The sequence below is a fragment of the Corvus kubaryi genome, unplaced genomic scaffold, assembly GCF_017639235.1.
Source record: "Corvus kubaryi isolate FWS band 111438036 unplaced genomic scaffold, C.kubaryi_AGA036_p1.0 137, whole genome shotgun sequence".
In the NCBI taxonomy this organism is placed as follows: domain Eukaryota; kingdom Metazoa; phylum Chordata; class Aves; order Passeriformes; family Corvidae; genus Corvus; species Corvus kubaryi.
Genome location: NW_024580671.1, coordinates 7,240,633 through 7,252,383, shown reverse-complemented (window position 1 = coordinate 7,252,383; position 11,751 = coordinate 7,240,633). Strand labels below are relative to the sequence as shown.

Below are 11,751 nucleotides of genomic sequence, written 5' to 3'. Positions count from 1 at the left end.
ACCGTCACAGAGGAGAAAGGAACCAAGAGCAAAGCAACCGCATCCATCTCTACGCAGACCGACACAGAGGAGAAAGGAACCAAACAAAAAGCAACAGTGTCCATCTCTACGCAGACTGTCACAGAGGAGAAAGGAACCAAATGTAAAACAACAGCGTCCATGTCTACGCAGACTGACTCAGAGGAGAAAGGAACCAAAAGCACTGTCAGCGTCCCCATGCAAACCATCACTGAACCAGAACAGCCTAAACCGATTGCAGTTGCCCCCGTGCAGAAGAAGAAATCAAAAAGCAAATCAGTCCGCATAGTGACTGACGAGGATGCAGCAGGACCTTCGCACCCAGCAGAAGAGGCAGAGCCAGAGATCATCACTCGGTCGCTATCCCTGGGTGAGCTGCGAGACCTGCGGAGGGAATTCACCCGCCAGATGAACGAGTCTATCCTGACCTGGCTGCTCCGCATCTGGGACGCTGCAGCCAATGACACCATTCTGGATGGAAGTGAGGCCAGGCAACTGGGATCTCTGTCCCGGGATGTGGTCATTGACCAGGGGATCGGGAGAACCCAAGAAACCCTCAGCCTCTGGCGGCGACTGCTGACAAGTGTAAGGGACAGGTACCTTTGTAAAGAAGACCTCCAGGTGCACCAAGGAAAATGGAGCACAATGGAACAAGGTATCCGGTGCCTGAGGGAATTGGCTGTGCTGGAGATCATTTTCTCAGAAGATGAGAGATTTCCTAAGAGCCCAGATGGTGTCCAGTGCACATCACAGATGTGGTTGAGGTTCGCACGCCTTGGACCAGAGCTATACTCCCGTTACCTGGCAACGCTGCAATGGAGGGAAGGCGAGGACAGGGTGGGCGTCTTGGTGAACAAACTGAGGATTTACGAGGACACCGTCACAGCCCCGTTTCGCACCCACGTCTCATCCGTGGAAACAAGTCTTTCGGCTGAGCAAGTCCGGAGCTTGATTGAAGAAGGCCATCAGAAATTGAAAAAGGAACTTAAGGAAGAGATTTACCAGATCTCACCAGAACCAACAAGAGTCTCTGCCATTAGGAGCCGGCGACCCCCAACCAGGGAGAGAGGATACACCCCACGAGGTAACCTCTGGTTTTTCCTTCAGGAACATGGAGAAGACATGAGTAAGTGGCATGGAAAACCCACCTCCTCCTTAGCAGCTCGGGTACGTGAACTAAAAAGAGGGACAACTACCACAAGAAGCGCATCTAGAGTCAACATTGCTCCAGTCTCCCGCACACAGAACTCCAGACGGTACCAGAATGATAATATGACCGATCCTCTTGAAGGGACCTCAGGAACGTATTCACCGGAAGGGAGCAACATGCAACATGACCAGGAATAGAGGGGCCCTGCCTCTAGCCAGGTAGAGGAAAGGGAGAATCGGGTCTTTTGGACTGTGTGGGTCCGATGGCCTGGCACATCTGACCCACAAAGATACACGGCTTTGGTTGACACCGGTGCTCAATGTACTCTGATGCCATCAAGGTATGTGGGAGCAGAACCCATTTCTATTTCTGGGGTGACAGGAGGATCCCAGCAGCTGACTGTACTGGAAGCTGAAGTGAGTTTAACTGGGAACGAGTGGCAGAAACACCCCATCGTGACTGGCCCGGAGGCCCCGTGCATTCTCGGCATAGACTATCTCAGAAATGGATATTTCAAGGACCCAAAAGGACATCGTTGGGCTTTTGGGATAGCTGCTGTGGAGACAGAAGATATCAGACAACTGAGTACATTGCCTGGCCTCTCAGATGACCCCTCTGCCGTGGGACTGCTAAGAGTTGCAGAACAACAGGTGCCAATCGCCACAGCAACAGTGCACCGCCGGCAATACCGCACCGACAGAGACTCTGTGGTTCCCATCCATGAGATGATTCGCAAACTGGAGAGCCAAGGGGTGGTCAGCAAGGCCCATTCACCTTTCAACAGCCCTATATGGCCAGTGTGTAAGTCCAGTGGAGAATGGAGGCTGACGGTGGACTACCGTGGCCTGAATGAGGTCACGCCACCATTGAGCGCCGCTGTGCCGGACATGTTGGAACTTCAGTACGAGCTGGAGTCCAAAGCAGCGAAGTGGTACGCCACTATTGACATTGCCAATGCCTTCTTCTCCATTCCTTTGGCAGCAGAATGCAGGCCCCAGTTTGCTTTTACCTGGAAGGGTGTGCAATACACCTGGAACCGACTGCCCCAGGGGTGGAAGCACAGTCCCACCATTTGCCACGGACTGATCCAGACTGCATTGGAAAAGGGTGAGGCTCCAGAACATCTGCAATACATCGATGACATCATCGTGTGGGGAAACACAGCAAAGGAAGTGTTTGAGAAAGGAGAGAAAATCATCCAGATTCTCCTGGAAGCTGGCTTTGCCATCAAAAGGAGCAAAGTCAAGGGACCTGCCCAAGAGATCCAGTTCCTGGGAGTAAAGTGGCAAGATGGACGACGTCAGATTCCCACCGAGGTCATCAATAAGATCACTGCGATGTCTCCACCGACCAGCAAGAAGGAAACACAAGCTTTCCTAGGCACCATAGGTTTCTGGAGGATGCACATTCCCGAGTACAGCCAGATCGTGAGCCCTCTCTACCTGGTTACCCGCAAGAAGAATGATTTCCACTGGGGCCCCGAACAGCAGCAAGCCTTTGCCCAGATCAAGCAGGAAATCGCTCATGCGGTAGCCCTTGGCCCAGTCAGGACAGGACCAGAGGTGAAGAATGTGCTCTACTCTGCAGCCGGGAACAATGGTCTGTCCTGGAGCCTCTGGCAGAAGGTGCCTGGTGAGACTCGTGGCCGACCACTGGGATTTTGGAGCCGAAGCTACAGAGGGTCTGAGGCCAACTACACTCCCACAGAGAAGGAAATCTTGGCAGCCTATGAAGGAGTCCAGGCTGCCTCAGAGGTAATTGGCACTGAAGCACAGTTGCTTCTGGCACCCCGACTACCGGTGCTGGGGTGGATGTTCAAGGGAAAGGTTCCTTCCACGCATCATGCCACCGACACCACATGGAGCAAGTGGATCGCCCTCATCACACAGCGTGCCCGTATTGGAAACCCGAATCGCCCTGGGATTCTAGAAATTATAACAAACTGGCCTGAAGGTGAGACTTTTGGATTATCCTCTGAAGAAGAGGAAGAGCAAGTGACTCGTGCTGAGGAAGCCCCACCATATAATGAGCTACCGGAGACTGAAAGACGTTTTGCCCTCTTCACTGATGGTTCCTGCCGAATTGTAGGCGCTAATCGAAAGTGGAAAGCTGCAGTATGGAGCCCCACACGACGAGTTGCACAAGCTACCGAGGGACAAGGTGGATCGAGTCAGGTTGCAGAGCTTAAAGCCGTCCAGCTGGCCTTGGATATTGCTGAACGAGAGAAGTGGCCGAGGCTCTATCTCTACACCGACTCATGGATGGTAGCCAATGCTCTGTGGGGATGGCTGGATCGCTGGAGAAAGGCCAACTGGCAGCGCAGAGGGAAACCCATCTGGGCTGCTGAGATTTGGCAGGACATTGCCGCCCGAGTAGAGAAGCTGACCGTGAAGGTTCGACACGTGGATGCGCACGTACCCAAGAGTCGGGCTAATGAAGAGCATCGCAACAACGAGCAGGTGGACCGAGCTGCCAAGGTGAAAGTATCACAGGTGGATCTGGACTGGCAGCACAAGGGAGAATTATTCCTAGCTCGTTGGGCCCATGATGCCTCTGGTCATCAGGGGAGAGATGCAACATACCGATGGGCCCGTGACCGAGGGGTGGACCTTTCCATGGACAGCATCTCACAGGTCATCCACAGTTGTGAGACCTGTGCTGCAATCAAACAGGCCAAGCGGGTGAAGCCTCTGTGGTATGGTGGACGATGGTCAAAGTACAGGTATGGTGAAGCCTGGCAAGTTGACTACATCACCCTTCCCCAAACCCGCCAAGGCAAGCACTACGTGTTGACCATGGTTGAAGCAACCACTGGATGGCTGGAGACCTACCCTGTGCCTCATGCTACAGCCCGGAACACCATCCTGGGCCTGGAAAAGCAAGTCCTGTGGAGACATGGCACCCCTGATAGGATCGAATCAGACAACGGGACTCATTTTAAGAATAGCCTCATCAACACCTGGGCCAGAGAACACGGTATCGAATGGATATATCATATTCCTTATCATGCACCAGCTGCTGGAAAAGTTGAACGCTGCAATGGACTACTTAAAACTACCCTAAAGGCACTTGGTGGGGGGACCTTCAAAAATTGGGAAGTGAACTTAGCAAAGGCCACCTGGATGGTCAATACCCGAGGGTCCATCAATCGAGCTGGTCCTGCCGAGTCTGAACCCTTGCACACAGTGGATGGAGATAGAGTCCCTGTGGTACACCTGAGAGGTATTTTAGGAAAGACTGTTTGGATTAATCCCACCTCAGGCAAAGACAAACCCATCCGTGGGATTGTCTTTGCTCAAGGACCTGGTTGCACTTGGTGGGTAATGCAGAAAGATGGGGAAACCCGTTGTGTACCACAAGGAGACCTAATCTTAGGTGAGAACGGTGTGTAGGTTTCACTGTGTATATATATATATATATATATATATATGTATGTATGTGTGTTTTAGAGTTTAAGAAGGTATTGGTTTGGGATAATGTAGATGGTAATAGAATAAGGGGTGGATAATGTCCTGGGTTGCAGTGTATTCTATTACCATCCTCAGGAGCCGTTGAAACCAGGTGGGGCAGTGTTTCCTTGCCTCCTCCCCCCAGACTATCTTTCTGTTAATTGCCCATCATTGTCCTGCCGCCTGACTCAGAGATAACTCCCTCCGGACTATTCTCCTGTTAATGAGCCTAATCAACACTTGGCCTCATGACTCGTTACCCCATTGTGAGATGCTCCGCCCAGAGGGAGGAACCAAGCATCCCATCGTGGATATAATCTGAGGCTGAACACCAGAGACACCGGCTTCCCACTGGATTTCCAGAGGACAGGAGCTACACAGCCACCATTGGACTTCCTGAGGAAGAGCAGACTGTTTTACTACAGGATCACCGCTTCAGAGGACTGCAGCCACCATTCTACCAGACTGCTACCACCACCCTGCCTAACAGGGTGTCAGGTTGTACCTTGACTCTGTCAGTTTGACAGTGTTTTCTTTTACCTTTTTTTTCCCCTTTTCTTTAATTTCCATTAAATTGTTATTCTGACTTAGTGCCTCCCACTGGTTTGTTTTCAAACTAGTACAAGGTGATACAAAGATTAGAAAATTGCATGGAAAGGAAGCTTGTGACTATTTCATTACATAGTTCTAATAAATATAATTAATTTAATAAGCTAGTAAGTTTCAGATGCAGCTCAGCAACACAGGCAGTTTAGGAATGACTTTCCTAAATTTTTTGTATCTTAAGAGCCTCATTGTTTCATGACCAGGCAAAAATCCCTAGAGTGGCCATCTAAAAGGTCTGGATTTGCTTTGGTTCACCATAAAGGTAAAGTGATATGCTTAAGTGCCTAAATATTCTTACAATACTACACTGATAGTATAATAAGCATGAAATATAATAAGCATGAATGGCTAGAACCCAAAGCCAGAAAATTTAAAATTCCAAATTTAGCTTTAAATTTAAACCCTTAGCAATCAATCACTGGAACAGACAATCAAATGAGGCTAACAGATACTTTGCTCCTTTTTATAGTCAAGTCACAAAGCCATTAAAGAAGACAGATTTTGACTAAGATACGGCTTTAACTTCAAGTTAAATTGTTACGGCAATAGCGGAATTAAAGACAATAGACAGGTTATGCTTTTTCCAACTTCTTCCAATAATAATCTTCATATTGCATCTACCCAGTACAGAGCTTTTCATGCTATCAAAATCTGATGAAGGGGGGAGGGGGAAGGAGGAATGATTGCTACTAGTAGAAGTTAAAAAGCCTCGACTAGATCATGGTTTTAGGGGGGGTGAATGGATTTTGCTTCTGTTTGCTAAAGCAGATGAGTACATAAAATGTACTTTTGCATAACATCAGAGTTTTAAACTCATTTAATATTTTAAATATTTGTGACTTCTGGTCATTCTTTTCCTGCGAATACATTAATGCCTCTGACCTTCTGCTTCTGCACGTTAATGCACTGTTAATTAGGACAATATTGCACTTTATGCAGAGATTCTTTTCAATTCCATTCATTTGAATCAAATTATATTTTTAATAGCATTAACTTGAAGGTCAATACTTTTTCTTTGGCATAGACTTTTAAATCCTTGATAATGGGATGTCAGTTTGCAGAGCAGAGAGGGGCAGCAAAAAAAGCTATTGACAAATAATGCCATTTCCATTCCAAATTAGTTGAATTTATCAGCTGCATAATATAGCTCCTTTGTCAATACTTTACAATGTTGTTCTGTAGAGCCTGCTGAAATTTATCAGTGCCATGTGCCTGCAGGTGATTCAAGGCCAGGTTTGTGTAAAAAGAGGTGTCAAATATCACACCTGCTAGTGAAAAGCTAAATATTATCACAGTTTAAAGAGCACATCCCAGAAGATAATCCTGCTTGCTCTCATAACCTGTTGACATTCCTTTCTGTGGTCTTCTTTTGCCACTTCATAAAGCCTCTGAGCTTTACACAGGGGTGAAGGGTTTATTTTTCTTTAAGATGTCTCATGAACAACTAGTCTTCCAGTTGTGAATCTGTAATCCACAGTAATTTAAGCTTATTTATTCCAATAAAAAGGCCAGACAGTCATTTGAAAGGTAGTGCATTTGAGCAATGCTTTTATTTTTATACTGATATTTTGAGGACAGTGTACTGTCATCCCTGTTCAAAGACACTCTTTTCATTTTGAGGAGCCATCTAAGTAAGACATTAGTGTAGCATCCAAAAGGTTCACTTTCCCTAAACAGAAAAATACAGTGGTTGCCCCACAAACAACACCCCTTTTGATTACTGCTATAGAAACAAAACCATGCAAGCCTTTATGTGTGCATGTCTGTAGACACAGGTATGTGCGTATGCTTTTAAAGAGAAAGGACCTCCTGTCATCTCATATGAAGAACTGACAGTTCGGAGATTTTTTGTGAAAAATACCCCAGGAAACAATGAAAAAGATCCTGCTGAGGAGAGAAATCATGAAGAAACCATGTGCATATTTCAGAAATAAAGTGGAATTTCATAGAGCTGTGCAAACCTTTTAAGGTAAACTCTATTTTTGTTAGCATAGCCTAATAGCCCAGACAGTAAATGACATGGGTCTGACTTTGCAATTAGTTTTTGTTGTTGTTTGGGTTGGGGGTGGTTTTGTTTGGGTTTGTTGGTGTTGGGTCAGAGAGAGGAAGAAAAGGGTCACTAGAAAGGAAATGTCATTTTTACAAAGATGTTGATGCTAATCTCTCGAGTGTGTGTATATGGGATTCTTATGACAAGAATCAGCACTCACACTTTAGAAAGGGAGCTCACTATTTTTCCTGAATAGAACCCTGACCCTGTTTTAACCAGCTTGAGAGAATCTGCAGGGTCAAACATATGAAGTAATATCCCAGCAACCATTTTTATATCTAGAGATCTTTTCTACATTGCCAGGTCTCGTCTACAGGGGGAGTTTGTCTAAGCATAGGCAAAGCTGTCAGAATAAAATAGCATCTGTGAAATGAGGCCTGACAAAAGATCTTGTGATCACCTGCAGTGCATCAGCGATTCTAAAGATATTACCTGAAAAAGGGATGTCTGAAGATGGAGAGAAAGGAACTGAAGATGAAGCGGCTATAGTATAATCCAAGACAAAGTCCTGACCCTTTCTGGAAACACTACATCCAGGTGCAGAAATGAATGATGTAGAATTATGGAGAAGGTGAAGGAAGAACACCATAACCCCACAAATTTGATAAAAGGGAGGTGACTTAGGGTTAACAATAAAAATTCTGTTCTGCAGTCAGAGCCTAAAGGTAAGGCAGGACTCAGGGCTATTCCAGTAGGTCAGGATCCTGCCAGTAAAGGAAAGGTCCTTTCCAGAACAGGGAATCACAATGGCAAATTTCAACATCAATAGAAATAGAGACTAAACTTTTAATTGACTTTGTGTTTAGAAATGTTTGAAAGGGTACAGGATTTGTAGATGACAGGGTGCATGGCAAATAAGAGGAACTATAGAGAATAGAAATATTGGTAGGGTTGAGGGTGGGGTGGAAACGAGATTAATTCATCAGAGCAGCGCATGAGAGAATTATTACATGTGCTGAAAGGTCAGAGATTGGTTGTTTTGCCATAGGAGTATTGACCACAGTGCCTCATTATCGCTGTTGTCACCTAACTTCAGGTAGCCAAGTTTAACCATTTTAGTCTCAGCTTTTACAATCATAAGTCAGTAGTAAAATCCAGAAAACTTTGAAGGTGATTGCAGTAAGGTCAGGATCCATCCCAATAAACTAATCTTGTAATTATTTCTAACACTAAACAGAGCATCCTTAAGAACACCCACCAATTCCTCTGTATGGCCAAAGACAGAGAACGGGGATATGGGCTAGGTGCACTTATGGATCAGAGGTAACATAGCTCCTCATAACCTCTTACATTCAATGCATTAGGCAGAAAAGAACTCACGGCACATACAGCCAAGAGTCTGTCATTAGTGTATTCAAAATCAAATTGAGTAATCATATTAATCTAAATCTAGTTGTTAAAAAAAATATAATAATACATATTAAGAATAGTTTGATAAAGAAAAAACTTAAATAATAGTAACCGTGTAGTTAAAATTGAAATACACATTAAATTTTTATCCCTTCCTGATTTTGTGCTCATCCTTCCACTGCTCAAGTGGGCTGCAAAGTTGGTATCTCCATAGTGCTGGAGATGGTGTTATAATGATATGTCAACCTCTGATGTCTCATCAGGAGGCATATGGTGTTGCTAGTTTCTTCTTTTGCCTCAATCTAGGATTCACTTCAGGAAATTCTTATACATTTGACAGCATGCTTGTTCTTCACTGATCTGTAACCCTTGTTCTTGATCTGTAGCTGCATGTTGCATCTGCATTTACTACATGTGGTAACTTTTATGTATTAGATGTTTTCTTCTTTTTTATTTTGTTATCTGTAAGATAAATTTTGCCCATCTTCAGGTAATCGTTCCTTCAGCTGACCATTGTTGAGTTGGTTATAAGCATGGAGTCTTCTGTACCAAGTCTGTAATCCATCTCTTACCATTCCATGCCTGCACTCCCCTCACGCCCCACATATCTTATGGCCTCACTTCTCAAAGCTTCTGCTTTCATATAAAAGCTTCTGCCATGTCCACATTATTGTCTACTTCTTTATGTTAGAGGTGACAACATACAAAGATAAACAGAATGAAAACAAATTCACCTTAGACACCTGGTCAAATATAAAAAATGGTGTTGGAGTTAAATCCAGTAAAACAAATCTTCAGGTGGGTCAAGAAAAGCTCAGTAAGAGTGGAGCTGACAGATTTGTCCCAAGGCCTTGCAAACTCTGTACAGTGTTTATTGCTTTTTTCTAGGAAAAGCAAGGCCTTGTTACAGATTGACGTAGTTATGAAGTTAAATGGAAAGTTGGATTTATTCCTGTTAGAATTTCTTCACGCTTTCTAATTCTGGAATCTATAGCTTTCCCAGCTGATATGGAGAGAAAGTAGAAATATGCAGCAACTGAGACTTATTTCCAAACTTGATTTAGTTTATAGTATTATATTGGAATGTAGACTCAGATCTTTTGTCCAAGATCTGTAAAGGGCACAAACTTCTTATCACTCTTACCTATGGCTCTCCTTAAGAGAAATACTTTGTTGCCTCTTCAATCTCTCTTTTGTCTTTTATCCATAAAGACATATCTTGTTTCTACAAAATGCCCCAGGTAACACAAGAATAGAATATTTCACATCAATTGGATATCAACATCCTTTATTGTGAGATTGCTTCTTTCTGCTGTGTTAGGAGCCAGAAAAATCTGTGTCTTTCTCTGCTTTTCTTACTAAAGATCAGGTATTTCACAGCTCTGATTGGTTTCAGTTTAAACTGCAACCATTAGGGAAGGGCATCAAACACTTCTCTATTTCATGTCTTCTGTTTCTTTAGATTTTATGCAGAAATGATGATTTCAGCATATGGACTGGGAAATGTAAAGTAACAATTTATTCTCCATTTATTCCTAATGCACAGTGTTCCTGAAAACAGATGTTTATCACTATTCTTTCTCTGGAGTCAATGACCTTTCTTCTAATTCTTTCCTGCAACTCATTCTGGATTTAAAAAACTTTGAAGTTGCTGCCTCACCAACTCAGAGCTTCAAGCACAATAAAATGCTACTGCTGTAACACAGCATAAATGTTGATAGTGGAGTTGATGATAAAACAGATTATTTTTCTCCTGACAAGAAGTTTCAGACAGAAACCTTTTGTTTGGTTGGATGGTTGTGTTTTTCAGATAAGTGACTCTTTACATCAATATTTTCCCTGACTATAATTAGAAGCGATATTTTCTTAAGGTGAATGTTGATTTGAATAAGACTGTCTTCTTAACTGGAAAATCTTCACAGTATGACATTGAGTTGATATATTTTGCTGCTTTTATTTATGCCAGTGCATCTCTGTGTGTTGGGTTGGTGTGGCAATATTTTGGTAGGGGGGGACTACAGGGATGGCTTCTGTGAGAAAAAACAGAACCAATGTCTGCCAGCATGGTAAACCCATAGGGGACCCGCTTTGGGGCAGTCTGTTCCTGAAGGACTGCATTTTGTGGGAGCAGTTCATGAGGAACTGCAGTCCACAGGAAGGACTCAGGTTGATGTCTGTGGAGGACTCTCTCCCATGGGAGGGACCCCATGCTGGAGCAGAGGAAGTGTGGGAAGAATCCTCCCCCTGAGGAGGAAGGAGCAGCAGAGAAAACATGTGATGGACTGGCCAAAGACCCTATTACCCATTCCCCTGCACTGTTGAGGACGGAGAAGGTAGAGAAAAAATCATGCATGAAGCTGAGTCTAGAAAGATGGGAGGGTTGGGAGGAAGATGTTTTCTAAGATTTGGTTTTATTCTTCATTATCCTGCTCAGATCTCATTGGTAATAAATTAAACTTTTGTCTCCAAGTCAAGTCTGTTTTGCCCATGATGGTAATTGCTGAGTGTTCTCTTCCTGTCTTTATATTGACCCAGGAACTTTTGCTTGTATTCTCTCTCTCCTGTCCAGCTGACTTGGACCGGGATAGAGTGGCTTTGGTGGGCACCTGATACCTAGCCAGGGTCAACCCACAACAATATGACACATTCCATCAAATTTGTGAGAATCTGAACCATCATCCACAAGGCATCTTCTGAGGGCATTATTACCTTAATTCTTTGAGTCTCTTCCCACCAGCAGATGCTATCAGTAAGCCACAAGAGACACCTCATTTTTAATATAAGTGGGTATAAGTGGGATTTTTTTTTTTTTTTTTTTTTTTTTTTTTTTTTTTTTTTTTTTTTTTTATCTCTGGCTATATTACTGGAATTTTAAGTATGGATGCTTTCATCTTCCTAGGTAAAAAGTATGATGGCAAGACTGAATAATTACTGACAAAGTTGTGTTCATCTTCCACTTAAATGAATTGAATAACTGGAAATAAACATACAAACCCACCAACCAATCAAAAAGACAACACTTTAATTCAGAATAGTAACTCAAAACTTCCTTGAATTTAAAGACTCATAACTAAATAACCATTAGGTGATCCCAAATCTGTACTCTAATTTTTTTTAATTTTTGATTT

General features: G+C 43.8%; 1 protein-coding gene across 1 annotated transcript in view; it reads left to right on the top strand.

Moving 5' to 3' along the window:
* Nucleotides 1-1,667, top strand: part of LOC121659552 — a 2,330-nt gene extending 663 nt beyond the window's left edge. Inside the window, exon 2 of the mRNA XM_042017747.1 lies at nucleotides 13-1,667. Within this exon, the coding sequence (XP_041873681.1) occupies nucleotides 13-1,365 (1,353 nt within the window). The 3' untranslated portion in view covers nucleotides 1,366-1,667. The remainder of the gene's footprint in view (nucleotides 1-12) is intronic.
* The last annotated feature ends 10,084 nt before the right edge of the window (nucleotides 1,668-11,751 follow it).